The 18,997-nt window shown below is 51.5% G+C and overlaps 1 protein-coding gene across 1 annotated transcript in view; it reads left to right on the top strand.

Annotated features, from left to right (window-relative positions):
• slc39a14 (solute carrier family 39 member 14) overlaps positions 1-18,997 on the top strand; it is a 43,985-nt gene that overhangs the window by 22,585 nt on the left and 2,403 nt on the right. The window contains exons 6-9 of the mRNA XM_068023221.1: positions 10,673-10,795; positions 11,715-11,915; positions 12,574-12,784; positions 17,989-18,173. Of these exons, the coding sequence (XP_067879322.1) occupies positions 10,673-10,795; positions 11,715-11,915; positions 12,574-12,784; positions 17,989-18,173 (720 nt within the window). The remainder of the gene's footprint in view (positions 1-10,672; positions 10,796-11,714; positions 11,916-12,573; positions 12,785-17,988; positions 18,174-18,997) is intronic.

The raw sequence follows: 18,997 nt of genomic DNA on the forward strand, positions 1-18,997 counted from the left end.
TCATCAGTGAAGCAGATGAGCTGGTCATGATTGAAGTGTGGTGTTTGTGATCTTGCTGTGCGCAGATTGGCTGCTGTGTTTCATTGCAGCAATAATGGACACTTCCAACGAAGTTCATTAGCTGTAAAGTTCTGATATCATGACAGGCTCTATATAAATGCAAGCTCCTTCTTGTTGTTAATTTTGTGTGGATATTTCATTTCCTGTTCCTCAGCCTTACTTCCTGTCGTCCAAATTGTGAGTCACGCTTTTTGTCACTGTGTCTCATTAGAATTTGCTATGTCAACTGTCACAGTGCGTTCTGAGTTCCAGATACCAGGTGTTTCTTTCTCAATTCAGCCACATTTCTGTGCTGAAAGAGAGTCTGTGTGTTGACTCAGCTGGACCAGAGGCTTCGGTGACTGACCAAGTCTGACTGCAGTCTGCTCAAATTTTGCCATCTCTCTTTTTTCAGCATGCGTCTGTGGTGTTACGATGGCAGCCTGTGGCTGTCTTTGTGCCTGTGCTCCTGCTGTCAGTCAGTCGTGCAGAGAGAAATGTGACCGTCTTGCCAACAGCTTTTCTCCACGACCTGCTGCAACGCTATGGTGACAATGAGGTCCTGATGCTTCGTCAACTGAAGGCACTGCTGAACCGGCTGGATGTTGGGTGTGGGTAGCGCCAAGATACCGACAGGCCTGGGCAGCGCCAACCTTTCAAGGTGAGGGATCGTCTGCCTACCTTCTGTGAACTTCAGCTCATCCAGACCTCTGCTGCCTGTATCCTAACTCTCACCAAATCCTATTCAGTCATCAACATTCTGCTCATTGACATAACACTGGCTCCCAGTCAAGCAATGCCTCGATTTTAAATTCTCATCCTTTTTTTTTCAATCCCTCCATAGCCTTGCCCCCCCTCCCCCCTCTGCACTCATCTAATTTCTGGCCTCTTGTTCATCTACCAAGTGTAAAGGCTCCACCATTGGCGGCCGGACCTTCATCTGCCTGGGCCCTTCGCTCTCAATTCCCTCCCTAAACCTCACTCACTTTCTTCCTTTCAAACTGGTCCTTAAAGCCAACTGCTTTGACCAACCGTTTTGGTAATCAGCTCTAATTTGTTGGTGTCCTGGAAATGGCTCCTGTGAAGTGCCCTGAACAGTTTTTCCTCCATTCTAGTTGTTAGATGAATGCAAGTTGGTGTTGTCGCTCGAATCTGATTGGTTATGATTTCAGAATCCTGTGGGGGGGACCCTTGTGCTTCATTTTCTGATCTGTACAATGTTGTCACCCTGACTCTCCCTCACTTGCTGCAGAAACTCAAAGCAATGTCCGAATCACCTCGAGGATGGATTCTCATATCCTCGCCCCACAAGGCCACTTCCTCCTCTCCCGCCTCCTCCGCTGTGGGATCATGATCTCATCCAGTACTGAGCACACCGTTCCCCTCTCATGTTGAATCTTTCCAAGCTGGAGTGACCCCCTGAGCATCTGTGAGTTGTCTCGCCCTCAATATGGAACTGATCCCCGGCCTCGCTATATTCCCTCCCGATCTCTGTCACATTTTTCTTACCAGCAGCCTGTCTCTGGATTGTTGCTTTCCCTCCTTTCCCTCCATTTCACCAGAGGAAGCTTCTCTCCCATCGCTGTGCTCCTGCCCTCCGGAATTCTCTCCCAGAGCATCTGCTATGGGTCTTCAAAACCCTCTGGTGAACCTTGGACTCTCCCCTTGGTATCTTCTTCTCCTCGTGCTCAGTAACGAGACCTCACCTCATCATCTTCACAACTTGGCCACCTTCCTCCTCTGAGTGAGGGTGGGGGGAGCAGGGTCTGATCTCTGGCTGAAACTCTCTTTCATGGGCTATTTGGGACCCGCAACAGTGACTCAGGCTATGCTTTCTCTCCCTTTTCAGTGCTTCTCCTCCTCTCAGCTCTTTGCTGTCCACAATCTGAACAACAACAGCAGGATAGACAGTGCTGCATTCCGACACATCTGTCCTACCATCCTTCAACAGCTGGAGAGTGGGGCTTGTACAGCAGAAAACCAGGAGAATGAAGAGGATGAGAAAACCTTGCCCTTGAAACCCACAGCCTCTGAGGGTAGGTCACGTTGACTCATCCATAGCCATGTCCAGTCTGAGCGCACCTCCCGTGCTGGGGTCAAACCAAAAGCGTGAATAGAGTCCCAGTGTCTCAGAACAAAGCAATTCCCCACCTCCCACCACACACATCCCTCCCCTCTCCACTTATTCTCCATCCCTCCGCCTTTCTTTTCTCATCACAAGTCTCTCCTCCCACCCCCACTGCACTCAACACACTCTCTCCTATTTTTCTGATGACTGCCTGTCCCCTGTCCCTCCCCTCTTTCTCGGCGCGCTCTTGCTCTCTCTCTCTCTCACCCTCACTCTTCCCCCCCCCCCACTCTTCCCCCCCACTCTTCTCCCCCCCACTCTTCCACCCCCACTCTTCCCCCCCCACTCTTCCCCCACCCACTCTTCCCCCCCCACTCTTCCCCCCCCCCCACTCTTCCCCCCCCCACTCTTCCCCCCCCACTCTTCCCCCCCCACTCTTCCCCCCCCACTCTTTCCCCCCCCACTCTCCCCCCCCACTCTTCCCCCCCACTCTTCCCCCCCCACTCTTCCCCCCCCACTCTTCCCCCCCCCACTCTTCCCCCCCCCACTCTTCCCCCCCCCACTCTTCCCCCCCCCCCACTCTTCCCCCCCCCACTCTTCCCCCCCCCACTCTTCCCCCCCCACTCTTCCCCCCCCCACTCTTCCCCCCCCCACTCTTCCCCCCCCCACTCTTCCCCCCCCCACTCTTCCCCCTCCCCACTCTTCCCCCCCCACTCTTCCCCCCCACTCTTCCCCCCCCCACTCTTCCCCCCCCCACTCTTCCCCCCCCCACTCTTCCCCCCCCCACTCTTTCCCCCCCCACTCTTGCCCCCCCCCACTCTTCCCCCCCCACTCTTCCCCCCCCACTCTTCCCCCCCACTCTTCACTTCCCCCCCACTCTTCCCCCCCACTCTTCCCCCCCCACTCTTCCCCCCCCACTCTTCCCCCCCCACGTCTTCCCCCCCACTCTTCCCCCCCCACTCTCCCCCCCCACTCTTCCCCCCCCACTCTTCCCCCCCCACTCTTCCCCCCCCACTCTTCCCCCCCCACTCTTCCCCCCCACTCTTCCCCCCCACTCTTCCCCCCCACTCTTCCCCCCCCACTCTTCCCCCCCCACTCTTCCCACCCCACTCTTCCCCCCCCACTCTTCCCCCCCCCCACTCTTTCCCCCCCCCAGCTCTTCCCCCCCCCCACTCTTCCCCCCCCCACTCTTCCCCCCCCACTCTTCCCCCCCCCCCCACTCTTCCCCCCCCCCACTCTTCCCCCCCCCACTCTTCCCCCCCCCCACTCTTCCCCCCCCCCACTCTTCCCCCCCCCCACTCTTCCCCCCCCCCACTCTTCCCCCCCCCCACTCTTCCCCCCCCCACTCTTCCCCCCCCCCCCACTCTTCCCCCCCCCCCACTCTTCCCCCCCCCCACTCTTTCCCCCCCCCCACTCTTTCCCCCCCCCCACTCTTCCCCCCCCCCCACTCTTCCCCCCCCCCACTCTTCCCCCCCCCCACTCTTTTCCCCCCCCCCACTCTTCCCCCCCCCACTCTTCCCCCCCCCCACTCTTCCCCCCCCCCCACTCTTCCCCCCCCCCACTCTTCCCCCCCCCCACTCTTCCCCCCCCCACTCTTCCCCCCCCCCCCACTCTTCCCCCCCCCCCACTCTTCCCCCCCCCCACTCTTCCCCCCCCCACTCTTCCCCCCCCCCCCCCACTCTTTCCCCCCCCCACTCTTCCCCCCCCACTCTTTCCCCCCCCCACTCTTCCCCCCCCCCACTCTTTCCCCCCCCCCCACTCTTCCCCCCCCCCCCCACTCTTCCCCCCCCACTCTTCCCCCCCCCACTCTTCCCCCCACCCCCACTCTTCCCCCCCCCCACTCTTCCCCCCCACTCTTCTTCCCCCCCCACTCTCCCCCCCCCACTCTTCCCCCCCCCCACTCTTCCCCCCCACTCTTCCCCCCCCCACTCTTCCCCCCCCCCCCACTCTCCCCCCCCCCCCCCACTCTTCCCCCCCCCCACTCTTTCTCTCCCCCCCCCACTCTTTCTCTCCCCCCCCTCACTCTTTCTCTCCCCCCCTCACTCTTTCTCTCCCCCCCCTCACTCTTTCTCTCCCCCCCTCACTCTTTCTCTCCCCCCCCTCACTCTTTCTCTCCCCCCTCCCCTCACTCTTCTCTCCCCCCCCCTCACTCTGCCTTGTGGTGGGCAGTATAGCCTTCTTCTGTGCTGTGGTCTGTGTAATGATGACTGGCTCTTGGAGACCACGGCAGCTTGAAGGGCACGGAGATTGAAAGTGTTAGCTGTGACTCAGTGGGAGGTACTTGTTTCAGAGTTTTGAAAGTTGTGGTTTCAGGACCCACTGCAGAGACTTGAATGCGTAATTCAGGCTGATAATCCCGATGCAGTACTGAGGGAATACCACACGGTTGGAATTGCCGTCTTTCGGTGAGACATTCCACTGAAGCTCTGTTTGGTCTTTGATTTGATCTAAAACATCTCAAGGCCACTATTGGAAGAAAAGCAGAGGAGTGGCAATCTCAAAAAACACAGATTATGTGCTGATTGTTGCATTGCTGTTTGTGGGATCTTGCTGTGCTCAAATTGGCTGGCATATTTCCCATGTGACAACAGTGACTACACTTGCCAGTAACACAGTTTGATTGGCTGTCATGTGTTTCTGGAATGCCTTGAGGTGATAGAAATGTTATTCTTTCTTTTTGGTTTGTAAATATCATTTGAAATAATGTCTCTACTAACCTGCTTTCTCTGCACAGTGTGGGGCTTTGGTTTTCTCAGTGTGTCTGTGATCAACCTCAGCTCACTGCTCGGAGTCACCGTCACCGTGTGCCAGCGAAAGCACTTTTTCCACAGGATCCTGACGTTCTTTGTTGCATTGGCGATCGGCACGTTGTTCTCCAACGCCGTTTTCCAGCTCATTCCAGAGGTGCAGTACAACATCCAGAAAATCCCCATTCCCATTCCTCTGCTGGTCACCTGTTGGTATTTTATCATGGGAAAATTATTCAGCCACTGCTGGACTTTGTCTTACTGTAATTGTTTGCTTCAACACTGAGTGTCATTGCCATAATTCTCCGCTGACCATGTGCATGCAGTTTGGCGTTACTTCTCACGATGTAGTATCCATAGCAACAGCCAACTCTCCGTAACCTTCCTGTTGGACCTTTTTAAAAGAAGAAGAATTCCTCTTAGAATCAGGTCTCTAATCTCAGTGGATAGTTTGAGAGTTGGATAAGGTTTCTGCATTGATTGGGAGCCAAGACCTACCCTGTGACACTTGTTTGTTTCTTGGGGTGAAATCCTGCCCATGTTAGCCTACATTGCACATTCTCTTAGCCTGTAGCCCGTCAGGCAGAGCTGAATATCCAGTTCGTCTGTGTGGCCAGGTTAGCATTGGGCAGGCTTCACTCAATCTCAGTCTGGGCAGGTGAATAATGTTTCACTCATCTGATTGTACAATTAGATTATTTGGGTCCTCTTGACCATTTGAGGAGGAGCTGGCAGTGTTGAAGCACTTGTTGAGGTGTTTGTGTTTAAGAGGTTCCATGCAATTCAGTTCCTGTGTACTCAAAGTGTTGAAAATCCTTGCAATGGTATTTGTACCAGCTGTTCAGTGGGTTTCAGGCCACCTGGAGTCTCTGTCCCCCTCTCTAACTGGTTTCCTTGAGCCACCTGAAACTGAGGGTTATCCGAATCATCTGGTTCAGGGGGGAAAGTGTTTGAAAATATGGCAGGTCAGCTTTGGAAACCCCTTCCAGTCTCCAAAACCCGCGTTAAACTTGGCCATATGTCAGCTAGTGACTGGGCGAGCTAGGCTACAGGAGCTTCCCGCCTGCAACAGCCTCCCTGCTGCTCCCCTCCTTTAGGACATGTTCAGGATTGGGGCCTGCAACCCCTTTGAGTTTGTTGTTTCCTCCGAGATTGGAGATAATCTGAGACAGATGGACCCTGAAGTGGGAGAGCAGCCCACCTCCTCATTCGCTGCTTTTTCCAGCCAGTCTGTCTCAGGATTCAAATTGATATTTTTAACCTGTTTGAAGCCACTTTGATAGTTGGAGGCCTATTCACATTGTGAAAGTCAATCTGTCCTGTGCCAACTCATTGGCCAATATTGGTAGCAATTTAAACTCAATTGCCTGAAACCCAGTGACCAGTTCTGTTTTTCACTCTACTGTGATTGGACTAGTGTGATTTCTCAACTAACACATCCCTCCTCCAAATCTTTCCAATTGGATTCAGAATGATACTGAGACGAAAAGGGTGAAATTATGAGGACCGATTGCACAGACTAGGCTTTTATTCCCTTGAATATCTAAGATGAAAGGTGTTCAAGAGGAATGATGGAGTTGATGGTGTCGATATAGTGAAGCTATTTCCTCTGGTCAGGGAGTTCAGAACAAGCGAGAAATAACCTTAACATTAGAGCCAGGTAGTTGAGGGTTCAGCAAGTACTACTACACCCAATCGGGAGCTCTTTTCCCCCAAAACGCTGTGGAGGCTGGGGGTCAGTTGAAAATTTTGAACTGAGTTATGATGCATTTTTCTTCAAGAGTATTAAAGGTTACGGCACCAAGGCAAGTAAATGGAGTTCAGATACAGATCAGCCGTGATCCAGTTGAATAGTGGAACTGGTTCAAGGGGCTGAATGGCCTATTTTTGTTCTTCTGATTGGTTCTTCAAAAGGCCAAGGCAGCAGTGCTCCATGAGCTGCAGTCACAGCTCTGATCTGAGTCTGTGTTCAGAGTTTTACACCCTCTTTACTGTGACGTAGCTGCTGATTAGAGGTGAGAGGCCAAGAGGCGGTATCTGGGCTCCTGTTTGCAGCATTAGGCATTCTGTTGTATGTGCACGGAACAATCCCTGAGAGTCAATCAGTGCGTTCAGGGGACGTGGTGCAATGGGGCAGGACAGCGATGAATACATAAGCATGTGACTCCATGTTGGAAGAATTGGTGCATAGGGGTCTCTTGTAATGGCTGTTTGGAACGGAATGAGGAGTGTTATTTTAGAAATCAACTGAGACGCAAAAATACATTCCTTGTCCTTGAGAAAGATCAGACTGGTTGATGACATACTCCAGTTGTGGACCTGACTTGAAGACAAGGCTATCTTGAATTAATTGATGAATTTAATGGTTTCTCTTTGTTTTCCTTCACCCTTCCCTTGTTCTGTCTGTCTCTCCCTCTCCTGTGTAATTATTTTCCCTACTCCCTGGTGTGAAATTCCCAACTGGGCCTCGTCCTGGTCTTCTCCTGGCCTGGTGACTGTCGGTCGGGCAGTCTGGGGCTATGGTTTTCTCTGCGTGACGGTCATCTCGCTCTGCTCCCTGGTCGGGGCCAGTGTGGTGCCATTCATGAGGAAAACCTTTTACAAGCGGCTGCTGCTCTACTTCATCGCTCTGGCGATTGGCACCCTCTACTCTAACGCCCTCTTTCAGCTCATCCCGGAGGTATTCTAATTCACCTTGATTCACCAACTCTCAGCAGTGCATGGAGAGTGCGTTCAGGTTCATCTTCTATCCACTCTCTTTCTCATTGCCAAAACTGCAACACTTCTCCACTTTCTGGATTGGCCCACCCCCAACCCATTCCTTCTCAGATTCCTAGCTCTTCCCCAGTCCAATGGGGACATGAGATAAAAGTGCCCATCAAAACCCATTTGATTGGCACCCCATCCACAAACTTTCACTCCCTGCACCACCGACGCACAGTGGCAGCAGTGTGTGCCATCTACAAGATGCACTGCAGTAACGCACCAAGGTTCCAAACCCACAACCTCTACCACCTAGAAGGACGCGGGCAGGAGTTGCATGGGAACACCACCACCTGCAAGTTTCCCTCCAAGCCACACACCACCCTGACTTGGAACCATATCGCCGTTCCTTCACTGTCGCTGGGTCAAAATCCTGGAACTCCCATCCTAACAGCACTGTGGGTGTACCTACCCCACATGGACTGCAGCGGTTCAAGAAGGCAGCTCACCACCACCTTCTCAGGGGCAATAAATGCCAGCCTTTCAATGACATAATGGGAAGGCACAGGCTGAGAGACATGGGACTGCTCGTGAAAACCTCATGAATAGCTTGGCATCATAGGTGCTGGGGCAAGAGGGCACAGAGCCAGTGGCTGCAAAGAGTAGTTTTAGGATGCATCCAGGAGTCATGCTTTACAGAGTAGAGATTGATGGCTGGATGGAGTGGATTGCCAGGGTTAGATTAGATTAGATTAGATTAGATTAGAGATACAGCACTGAAACAGGCCCTTCGGCCCACCGAGTCTGTGCCGAACATCAACCACCCATTTATACTAATCCTACACTAATCCCATATTCCTACCAAACATCCCCACCTGTCCCTATATTTCCCTACCACCTACCTATACTAGTGACAATTTATAATGGCCAATTTACCTATCAACCTGCAAGTCTTTTGGCTTGTGGGAGGAAACCGGAGCACCCGGAGAAAACCCACGCAGACACAGGGAGAACTTGCAAACTCCACACAGGCAGTACCGGAATCGAACCCGGGTCCCTGGAGCTGTGAGGCTGCAGTGCTAACCACTGCGCCGCCCTGGGTTGGGGGGGGGTGAGTCTCGGGAACCACCTGTTAGGCTCGTAGGGTCAGTATTCTTGGAGGTTGGGAATCAAATAGACTGGAGAGCAGTCTTCATATGAATCTATCTTTGAAAAGCAAAATGGAGAGGAAATGGCCTTATTTTTAAATAAAAAAGAATTCAGGCAACCAGGTTACATTTTCCAAAGTCTGAGAAGCCTTGGGGTCAGAGGTGGAATGATAGCTGCCTTCGTGGCTGCTGATTCTGGCTCAGTGTTTTTAGCATATTTACAGAGATCAGGAGCACATGGACAGATTGGTGAAATGGGCAGATGCAAAGCTGATCCAATTTAACACAGCAAGTATGAAGTGAAATATTTTAGTAGGGAGAATGAGCTGAGACGATGTGAACCCTGGGGGTGCAGGGAGAGAGACCTGGGGAGGGGGGTGCTACACAAATCTTTGGAAGTGGCAGAACAAGTTGAGAATCTTGTTTAAAAACCCAACGAGATCCTTGACTTTACAAACAGAGGAAGGGAGGACAAAAGGAAGGAAGTTCTGCTGAACTTGTATAAACCGCTGGTTAGACCCCAGCTGGAGATGTGTGTTCATTCCTGCAGCAGCAAATTTCCCAGAATGGTACCAGATGAGGAATTCAGTTTATGTGAGACTGGAGAAGCTGGGGTCAGTCTCCTTCGAGCAGAGAAACTGAAGGGGATTATTAATGATTCTGTAATATCCCAATCAATCATTTTGAGAGACAAGAGAACCCCAAAGCCCCCTCTCCATGCACACTGAGTGAGGGAGTGGGTTTCCTACTGTTAATATCCATTGTTCCTGACAGTGTGTTTGACTTCTTTGGCTCTGGGAGTTTGTCGTGAAGCGTCCGGTTACTTTCTGCTGCTTCCAGTTGTTTGGATTCCCAGGTGTCGTTGGATGTCTTCAGGAGACTGAACAGGTTGTATTCCCTCTTGCATTGATTTTGTTAAGTTCTCCGTCCAAGGCAGGAAGCAAATCCTCCTTCTCCCTAATCTGCTTTCCCACAAGGTTTGCACGAGGAGGGGTGTGAGAGGAGCTCAGGGAGGCCTCATTCATCCCATTTCATTGCCTGCCCCAACCTCACCATTTCTGGGAGCATCTGATTTGCGCCCAATACTCAGTTGAGACGAGAGGTTTGAAGGAAGTGATGGGCGAATCCCCACTTTCGATCTGTCGCCTCTGAGATTGCTGCCATTTCCCCAGTGGGATTCAGAAACTCTGCTGGGCTTTGCCCTGCACCACTTTGCCCTGCGAGGAGCCCCCTCCGCCATCCCCCTACTCTGAGCCTGTGGACAAGGAACAGTCATCAAGGCCCAAAGCTGTAGTGGCTTTGGACCATTTTCTGCATTCCACAAAATTACCGCCCAGGGTGCAGGGTATCGTCAAGAGTTGGAGAGAAGACAAGATAAATGAAGCAGCGGACATTAGGCGACACTGGAGAAACTCATTCTCTGAAATGGTTTGAAAGGCCAGCAAACTTCACCATAAATCTGTCCTGCTCAGCCCGAATTCCCTCTTCAGCCCAAGAGGAAGTTGTCTTGAGAAGAAGGTAGTCATCCTGCAATGCTACAGGTGGGTTTACACCCTCTCTCTCAGTCTACATCTCCTGTCAGCTACAGCGACTGTCTCCCCCTCCGGCCGGCCGTCTCCTGGGAGCTATCATGACTCTCTCGACCATTAAACATGTTCCTCGGGTATTCCTTCACAGTGCTACCTACCTGCCTGTTGTGGCATGTTTTAAATTTGACATTCTGTGCATGAGTTGACAAAATGGTTCAGTGGATCCAAAAGTCTCATTGAGCCGTTGCTGGCGTCAATCCTGCAGGTAGTCCATTGACAAAGCAGTTATTCAAAGGAATTGGGATTGAGTTGGTTTTGCTGGGAATTGATTGTATTCTGATCCTGTTTGAAAGAGGAATTCTGTGCCTCGTGAATTGGTCAAGTCCAGTGATGCTGGTCTGGCTCCCGTTAACACTGTGGTCTGTTCCCCTCACTCAGGCCTTTGGATTTGACCCGAAGGAAGCTGACTATGTGCCTAAGTCAGTGGTGGTATTTGGGGGATTCTACCTGTTCTTCTTCACAGAGAAGATCCTGAAGATGGTGCTGAAACCCAAAGATAAGGTAAGGCAGTGAGTGTCCTCGGGGACCGGCGGTGGGTGTCCTCGGGGGGCCGGTGGTGGGGGGGGGGGTTTGCCGGCAGTAAGGTTGCTAAGCCTACAAGTTTAGTCTGGAGTCTTCAGGAAGTGAAGATTAATCTCCTGGACATTGCTGCAAACAAAACCAGGTGGGAAAAGTCATCCTGGCAACAAGTTGAAACTGTTGCTTCTCATTTTCTTTTGCTTTGTTATAAAAATTCTGAAGATGCGGAACAGGCCAGATTGTGTGATAGAAAATGGAAGGTTGTTGATTTTGCTGTACAGCGCAGGAAATGCCCAGCACTCATCCCTGACCTGTGCTGAGTGAGCTGACCTCAGTCAGGTTAGTGCTTGGCAGCCCTGCACTCTATGTGCGCACTTCCCTACCTTGGAGGGCGGAAAGCTGAGTTTGTGGCCTGCTCAGCTCCCCTGTTGGTTGGGGACTGGGAGTTTGCCAAGGGGGCCTGGCGGGCGCAGGGGATTGAGGGGGGGATTCACTTCTTGGCCTAGCTTTTTCAGAGCGTGGGTAATGGAACGTTTTTTATTAATCAGGCTGGCTTTGGGGTGAAACCTCAGATAGCACCAACTGGCAAGATCCTGGGACGGAGCAAGTTCCCCCCCGCGGAGCTCTGGAAGGGGGAGGGTTCCCCCCACCCTTGTAAACTCTGGGGGTCAGGCCTTGGCTGTAATGCCCTTCATGGTTGAATAGTACACTGGTCTATTGAGCCTGCCCCACACCCCTTAATAGCTGTATTTTTGTTACTGGACTCTTCCTAACCTCCCCTTGATCTCACATTGCAGGATCAGAGTTCACATGGGTAACCCTCACCCCAGCTCACAGGCACATATCAGAGAGAAGGTTGGAACAAGTACAGAGAACAATAATTTCTTTCTTATTTAAGCAGGGTCCTGATCCAAACCACAGTCATTACCGAGCTGAGCAATATGGCAGTAAAAACGATCAGGAGGATGGAGTGATGGAGAAGCTTCAGAATGGAGATCTGAGTCACACACCATCCACCCATAGTGAGGATGGTGAGCACGGAATTTTCACTGAGGATTCCACAAAGCCAGACGCACCCATCAGCGGGGCCATGTCAGTCCAGGTCAGTGCAGAGAGGGAGGGAAGCCATTGGGAACCTGGGAAACATGCAACTCTCAGCTGGGATCGGGGGGTGGGTTTGGATTGGGATCTTGAGGAGGTTTGAATCGGGATTAGTGGGTTCGGATCGAGTGGGGGTTTGGATCGGGATCGAGTGGGGGTTTGGATCTGGAATAGTGGGGGGTTTGAATCTGGATCGGTGGGGAGTTTGAATCAGGATCGAGTGGGGGTTTGAATCGGGATAGAGTGGGGAGTTTGGATCGGGATCGGTGGGGAGTTTGGATCGGGATCGGTGGGGGTTTGAATCTGGATCGGTGGGGAGTTTGGATCGGGATCGAGTGGGGGTTTGAATCGGGATCGGTGGGGAGTTTGGATCGGGATCGGTGGGGAGTTTGGATCGGGATCGGTGGGGGGTTTGGATCGGGATCGAGTGGGGGTTTGGATCTGGAATAGTGGGGGGTTTGAATCTGGATCGGTGGGGAGTTTGAATCGGGATCGAGTGGGGGTTTGAATCGGGATAGAGTGGGGAGTTTGAATCTGGATCGGTGGGGAGTTTGGATCGGGATCGGTGGGGGTTTGAATCTGGATCGGTGGGGCGTTTGGATCGGGATCGAGCGGGTTTCTGTAAAATGCTTTTCGCTTTTTCTCCCCCTCATCCCCAGGACCTGCCGCAGGCTCAGCGAGGGACCTGTTACTGGCTGAAGGGAAACCGTTATTCTGACATTGGCACTCTGGCCTGGATGATCACTCTGAGCGACGGACTGCATAACTTCATAGATGGCCTCGCAATTGGAGCTTCCTTCACCGTCTCCGTCTTCCAGGGAATCAGCACCTCCGTGGCCATCCTGTGTGAGGAATTCCCCCATGAGCTCGGTGCGTCGACCCATCTCCGACCTCGGGGGGCAGGGGTGAAGGCCGTTGGAGGGGGAGAGAGTTTCTTGTGGGTACTCACCAGTTTCTGGTCACAGCTCTGCTATCCGCAGGGGGAAGGGGTTCATGACAGGCTATTTGATCAAAGGGGCATCACCAATATGGCCAAGTGGAGGGGAGGAGGCTGTGTCACTCTTCACTTCCACTGGCACCCTGCAGCGACCTGTCACTGCATCTGACTGGCTCCTGAGCAATGCATCTGCTTGACTTCATGGACAGCATCTACCTGTTGCATATATATCTGTCTGTGACCGTATGGGTCGGAGTGACCACCGCATGGTCCGTGTGGAGACCAAGTCCCGTCTTCACATTGTGGCCATCATCCATCGTGTTGTGTGGCGCTACCACCGTGCTAATTGGGATAGATTCAGAACAGATCTGGCAGTATAGAATTGGACATCCATCGGATGCTGTGGTCCATCATCAGCATCAGAATTGTATTCAATCTGTAACCTCATGGCCTGGTAGATCCCTCACTCTACTATTACCACCAACCCTGGTTCAATGAATAGTGCAGGAGGGCATGACAGGAGCAGCACCAGGCATATGAAAAAATGAAGTATGAGCCTGGTGAAGCTACAACACAGGACTAGCGTGCCAAACAGCAGAAGCAGCATGCGATAGACAAGGTTAAGCGATCCCACAACCAATGGGTCAGATCAAAGCTCGGCAGTCCTGCCACATCCAATCATGCTTGCTGGTGGACAATTAAACAACTAATGGGAGGGCGGGGAAGCTCCACAAATATCCCCATCCTCAATGATGGGGGAGAGCCCAGCATATCAGTGTGAAAGATAAGGCTGAAGCATTTGCAACAATCTTCAGCCAGAAGTGCCCAGTTGATGATCCATCTCAGCCTCCTCCTGAAGTCCCCAGCATCACAGATGCCAGTCTTCAGCCAATTCGATTCACGCTGGGAGATATCAAGGAACAACTGAAAGCACTGGATACTGCAAAGGCTATGGGCCCTGACAATCTTCTGATAATAGTACTGAAGACTTGTGCTCCAGAACTAGCCCTGCCCCTAGCCAAGCTGTTAAAGTACAGCTACAACACTGGCATCTACCCTGCAATGTGGAAAATTGCCCAGGTATGTCCTGTACACAAAAAGCAGGAAAGTCCAACCCGGACAATTTCCGCCCCATCAGTCTACTGTCAATCATCAGTAAAGTGATGAAGGTGTTGTAGACAGTGCTATCAAGCAGCACTTGCTCAGCAATAACCTGCTCAGTGACAGTTGACAGCTTGGGTTCCGCCAGGGCCACTCAGCTCCTGACCTCATGACAGCCTTGGTCCAAACATGGACAAAAGAGCTGAACTCAAGAGGTGAGGTGAGAGTGACTGCCCTTGACATCAAGGCAGCATTTGACCGAGTATGGCATCAAGGAGCCCTCGCAAAACTGGAGTCAATGGGAATCGGGGAAAATCCTCTGCTGGCTGGAGTCATACCTAGCGCAAAGGAAGATGGTTGTGCTTGTTGGAGGTCAATCATCTGAGCTCCAGGACATCACTACAGGAGTTCCTCAGGGTAGTGTCCTCGGCCCAACCATCTTCAGCTGCTTCATCAATGACCTTCCTTCAATCATAAGGACAAAAGTGTGGATGTTCGCTGATATATGCACAGTGTTCAGCACCATTTGCGACTCCTCAGATACTGAAGCAGTCCGTGTAGGAATGCAGCAAGACCTGGACAATATCCAGGCTTGGGCTGATAAGTGGCAAGTAACATTCACACCACAAGTGCCAGGCAATGACCATCTCCAACAAGAGAGAATCTAACCATCTCCCCTTGACATTCAACAGCATTACCATCGCTGAATCCCCCACTGTCAACATCCTACTGGAGTAGCCATATAAATACCGTGGCTACAAGAGCAGGTCAGAGGTTAGGAATCCTGCGGCAAGTAACTCACCTCCTGTCTTCTCAAAGCCTGCCCACCATCGACGAGGCACAAGTCAGGAGTGTGATAGAATACTCTCCACTTGCCTGGATGGGTGCAGCTCCAACAACACACAAGAAGCTCGACACCATCCAGGACAAAGCAGCCCGCTTGATTGGCACCCCATCTACAAACATTTACTCCCTCCACCACCGACGCACAGTGGCAGCAGTGTGTACCATCTACAAGATGCACTGCAGCAACACACCAAGACTCCTTAGACAGTACTTTCCAAACCCGCGACCTCTGCCACCGAGAAGGACAAGGGCAGCAGATGCATGGGAACACCACCACCTGCAAGTTCCCTTCCAAGTCACACACTATTCTGACTTGGAACTATATCGCCGTTCCTTCACTGTCGCTGGGTCAAAATCCTGGAACTCCCTTCCTAACAGCACTGTGGGTGTACCTACCCCACATGGACTGCAGCGGTTCAAGAAGGCAGCTCACCACCACCTTCTCAAGGGCAATTAGGGATGGGCAATAAATGCTGGCCTTGTCAGCGACACCCACATCCCAAGAATGGATAAAAAATGTTGTTGTTAAAACTGACTTCAAACAACACAGAATCACAGAATAATGCAGTGCAGAAGAGGCCCTTCAGCCCATCGAGTCTGCACCTATGCATTCAAGACACCTGACCTGTCTACCTAATCCCATTTGCCAGCACTTGGCCCATAGACTTGAATGTTATGACGTGCCAAGTGCTCATCCAGGTACTTTTTAAAGGATGTGAGGCAACCTGGCTCTACTACCCTCCCAGGCAGTGCATTCCAGACCGTCACCACCCTCTGGGTAAAAAAAGTTCTTCCTCAAATCCCCCTTAAACCTCCCGTCCCTCACCTTAAACTTGTGACCCCTCGTAACTGACCCTTCAACTAAGGGGAACAGCTGCTCCCTATCCACCCTGTCCATGCCCCTCATAATCTTGTACACCTCGCTCAGGTCACCCCTCAGTCTTCTCTGCTCCAGTGAAAACAACCCAAGCCTATCCAACCTCTCTTCATAGCTTAAATGTTCCATCCCAGGCAACATCCTGGTGAATCGCCTCTGCACCCCCTCCAATGCAATCACATCCTTCCTATAATGTGGCGACCAAAATTGCACACAGTACTCCAGCTGTGGCCTTACCAAAGTTTAGTCCAACTCCAACATGACCTCCCTGCATTTGTAATCTATGCCTCGATTGATAAAGGCAAGTGTCCCATATGCCTTTTTCACCACCCTATTAACCTGCCCTTCTGCCTTCAGAGATCTATGGACAAACACACCAAGGTCCCTTTGTTCCTCGGAACTTCCCAGTGTCAGGCCATTCATTGAACACTTCCGTGTCACATTACTCCTTCCAAAGTGTCTCACCTCACACTTTTCAGCGTTAAATTCCATCTGCCACTTTTCTGTCCATTTGACCATCCCATCTATATCTTCCTGTAACCTAAGACTGGTAACCACTCCGTCAATCTTTGTGTCATCCGCGAACTTACTGATCCTACCCCCCACATAGTCATCTATGTCGTTTATATAAATGACAAACAATAGGGGACCCAGCACAGATCCCTGTGGTATGCCACTGGACACTGGCTTCCAGTCACTAAAACAGCCGTCTGTCGTCACTCTCTGTCTCCCACAGCTAAGTCATTTTGAATCCACCTTATCAAGTTACCTTGTATCCCATGTGCATTTGCTTTCTTGATAAGTCTCCCATGTGGGACCTTGTCAAAGGCTTTGCTGAAATCCATGTAAACTACATCAACTGCACTACCCTCATCTACACACCTGGTCACATGCTCAAAAAATTCAATCAAATTTGTTAGGCATGACCTCCCTCTGACAAAGCATTGCTGACTATTCCTCATCAAATTTTCTCCAATAGTTTCCCTGCCACTGACGTGAGACTCACTGGTCTCTGGTTCCCTCGCTTATCTCCACAACCTTTCTTAAATAGTGGGACCACATTAGCTGTTCTCCAGTCCTCTGGCACCTCCTCCGCGGCCAGAGAGGAATTAAAAATTAGGGTCAGAGCCCCTGCAATCTCCACCCTCCCCTCCCACAACAACTTGCATTTATGTCGTGCCTTGAATATCCTGAAAACATGTGAATCTTCAAGACCGTTTGTCACCAGCTCACAAGGGGATTTTTGGGAAGGTGGTGAAAAGCTTGGTCACAGAGTGTCTTGAAGCAGGGGGGAGAGTTGGAGAGGTATACGGAGAGAATTCCAGAACTTCGGGCCTTGGCAGCTGAAGGCACGGCCAGCAGTGGTGGAGTGATTAAAATTAGGATGCACAGGAGGCCTGAATTGGAGGAGTGTAGATATCCCAGAGGGGAATGGAACTGGAGGAGATGTGAGGGAGGGGCCAGGCCATGGAGGGATTTGAAAACAAGGATGAGAATTTGAACATTGAGGCCTTGCTGACACAGGAGCCAATGCAGGTCAGCAACCAACCTCTCCTGCGCTCTCTTTCTCCACGTCCCATAGACGATCTTCCATCACCCCCTCTCCGTCTCTCTTCCACTAATGCCCCCCGCCCCCTACTGTCGTGCCCCGTTATACTATAGAATGGGTAATTCAAGCTGATGTGTGTCTGTGTCTCTCTCTCTTTCTCTCTCTCTCTCTTTCTCTCTCTCTCTCTTTCTCTCTCTCTCTCTTTCTCTCTCTCTCTCTCTGTCACTCTCTCTCTCTGTCACTCTCTCTCTCTGTCACTCTCTCTCTCTGTCACTCTCTCTCTGTCACTCTCTCTCTCTCTGTCACTCTCTCTCTGTCACTCTCTCTCTCTCTGTCACTCTCTCTCTCTCTGTCACTCTCTCTCTCTCTGTCACTCTCTCTCTCTCTGTCACTCTCTCTCTCTGTCACTCTCTCTCTCTGTCACTCTCTCTCTGTCACTCTCTCTCTCTGTCACTCTCTCTCTCTGTCACTCTCTCTCTCTGTCACTCTCTCTCTCTGTCACTCTCTCTCTCTGTCACTCTCTCTCTGTCACTCTCTCTCTGTCACTCTCTCTCTGTCTCTCTCTCTCTCTCTGTCTCTCTCTCTCTCTGTCTCTCTCTCTCTCTGTCTCTCTCTCTCTCTGTCTCTCTCTCTCTCTGTCTCTGTCTCTCATTCTGTCTCTGTCTCTCACTCTGTCTCTGTCTCTCACTCTGTCTCTCTCTCTGTCTCTCTCTCTGTCTCTCTCTCTGTCTCTCTCTCTGTCTCTCTCTCTGTCTCTTCTCCAGGTGACTTTGTGATCCTACTCAATGCTGGTATGAGTTTACAGCAGGCCCTCTTCTTCAACTTCGTCTCAGCCTGCTGTTGTTACCTGGGCCTGGCCTTTGGCATTGTCGCCGGGAGCCACTTCTCCGCAAACTGGATCTTTGCTCTGGCTGGCGGGATGTTCCTCTACATCGCACTGGCTGACATGGTGAGTAAAGACACCACACTGGTCAAGTAACTCGTACACTGCCTCCACATCCACGCTGAAGCTCTTCACATCGAGGCCCAATGAGTAAAATCCCGTGCAGGGCACTGCCAAGGTTATCAAAAGGAGAGAACAATGGTTCATAGATGTAAGAATAAAGGTTTCTGTTTATTTATTCATTCACAGGATGTTGGCATCGCTGGCAAGGCCTGCAATTATTGCCCATTCCTAATTGCCCCGTGAGACATGGGGTGAGCTCCTTTCTTGTATCTAACTGAGTGGCTTACAGGGCCATTTCAAAGGGCATTCGGAGTCACAAGAAGGCCAGACTGGGTAAGGATGTAAGATTTCCTTCCCGAAAGGATATGATTGAACCAGATGGGTTTTTCCGATAATCCGCTAGTTTCATATTCACCATGATAGATCCCAGCTTTTAATTCCAGGCTCTATGACTCCATCTACGGGTATAGAGCTGGGGAGTGGGACTGACTAGATTGTTCAGCCGAGAGCCAGCATGGTCTCGATGGGCCAAATGTCCTCTTTCTGTGCCGTAAATGGGTCTATAATTCTATGTGTCATTTAATTAATGGAATTTAAATTTCCCAGCTGCACATTCGATCAGTAACACAACCACTCTGCCTGAGTACGTATCACTGAGCGAGAGGCAATTTACCCAGTCCGAGGACCTATCACTGAGCGAGGGGCAATTTACACAGTCCGAGTAGCAATGACCAAGTTTGTAATACTGTCGTGTCGGGAATTTTGGCAACTTGTGCACAGAGAGAGTGAGCCTGTTATTTCAGGAGGTGACCCAAAATTCAGTGAAT

This window comes from Heterodontus francisci, chromosome 47 (genome assembly GCF_036365525.1).
Source record: "Heterodontus francisci isolate sHetFra1 chromosome 47, sHetFra1.hap1, whole genome shotgun sequence".
NCBI lineage: Eukaryota > Metazoa > Chordata > Chondrichthyes > Heterodontiformes > Heterodontidae > Heterodontus > Heterodontus francisci.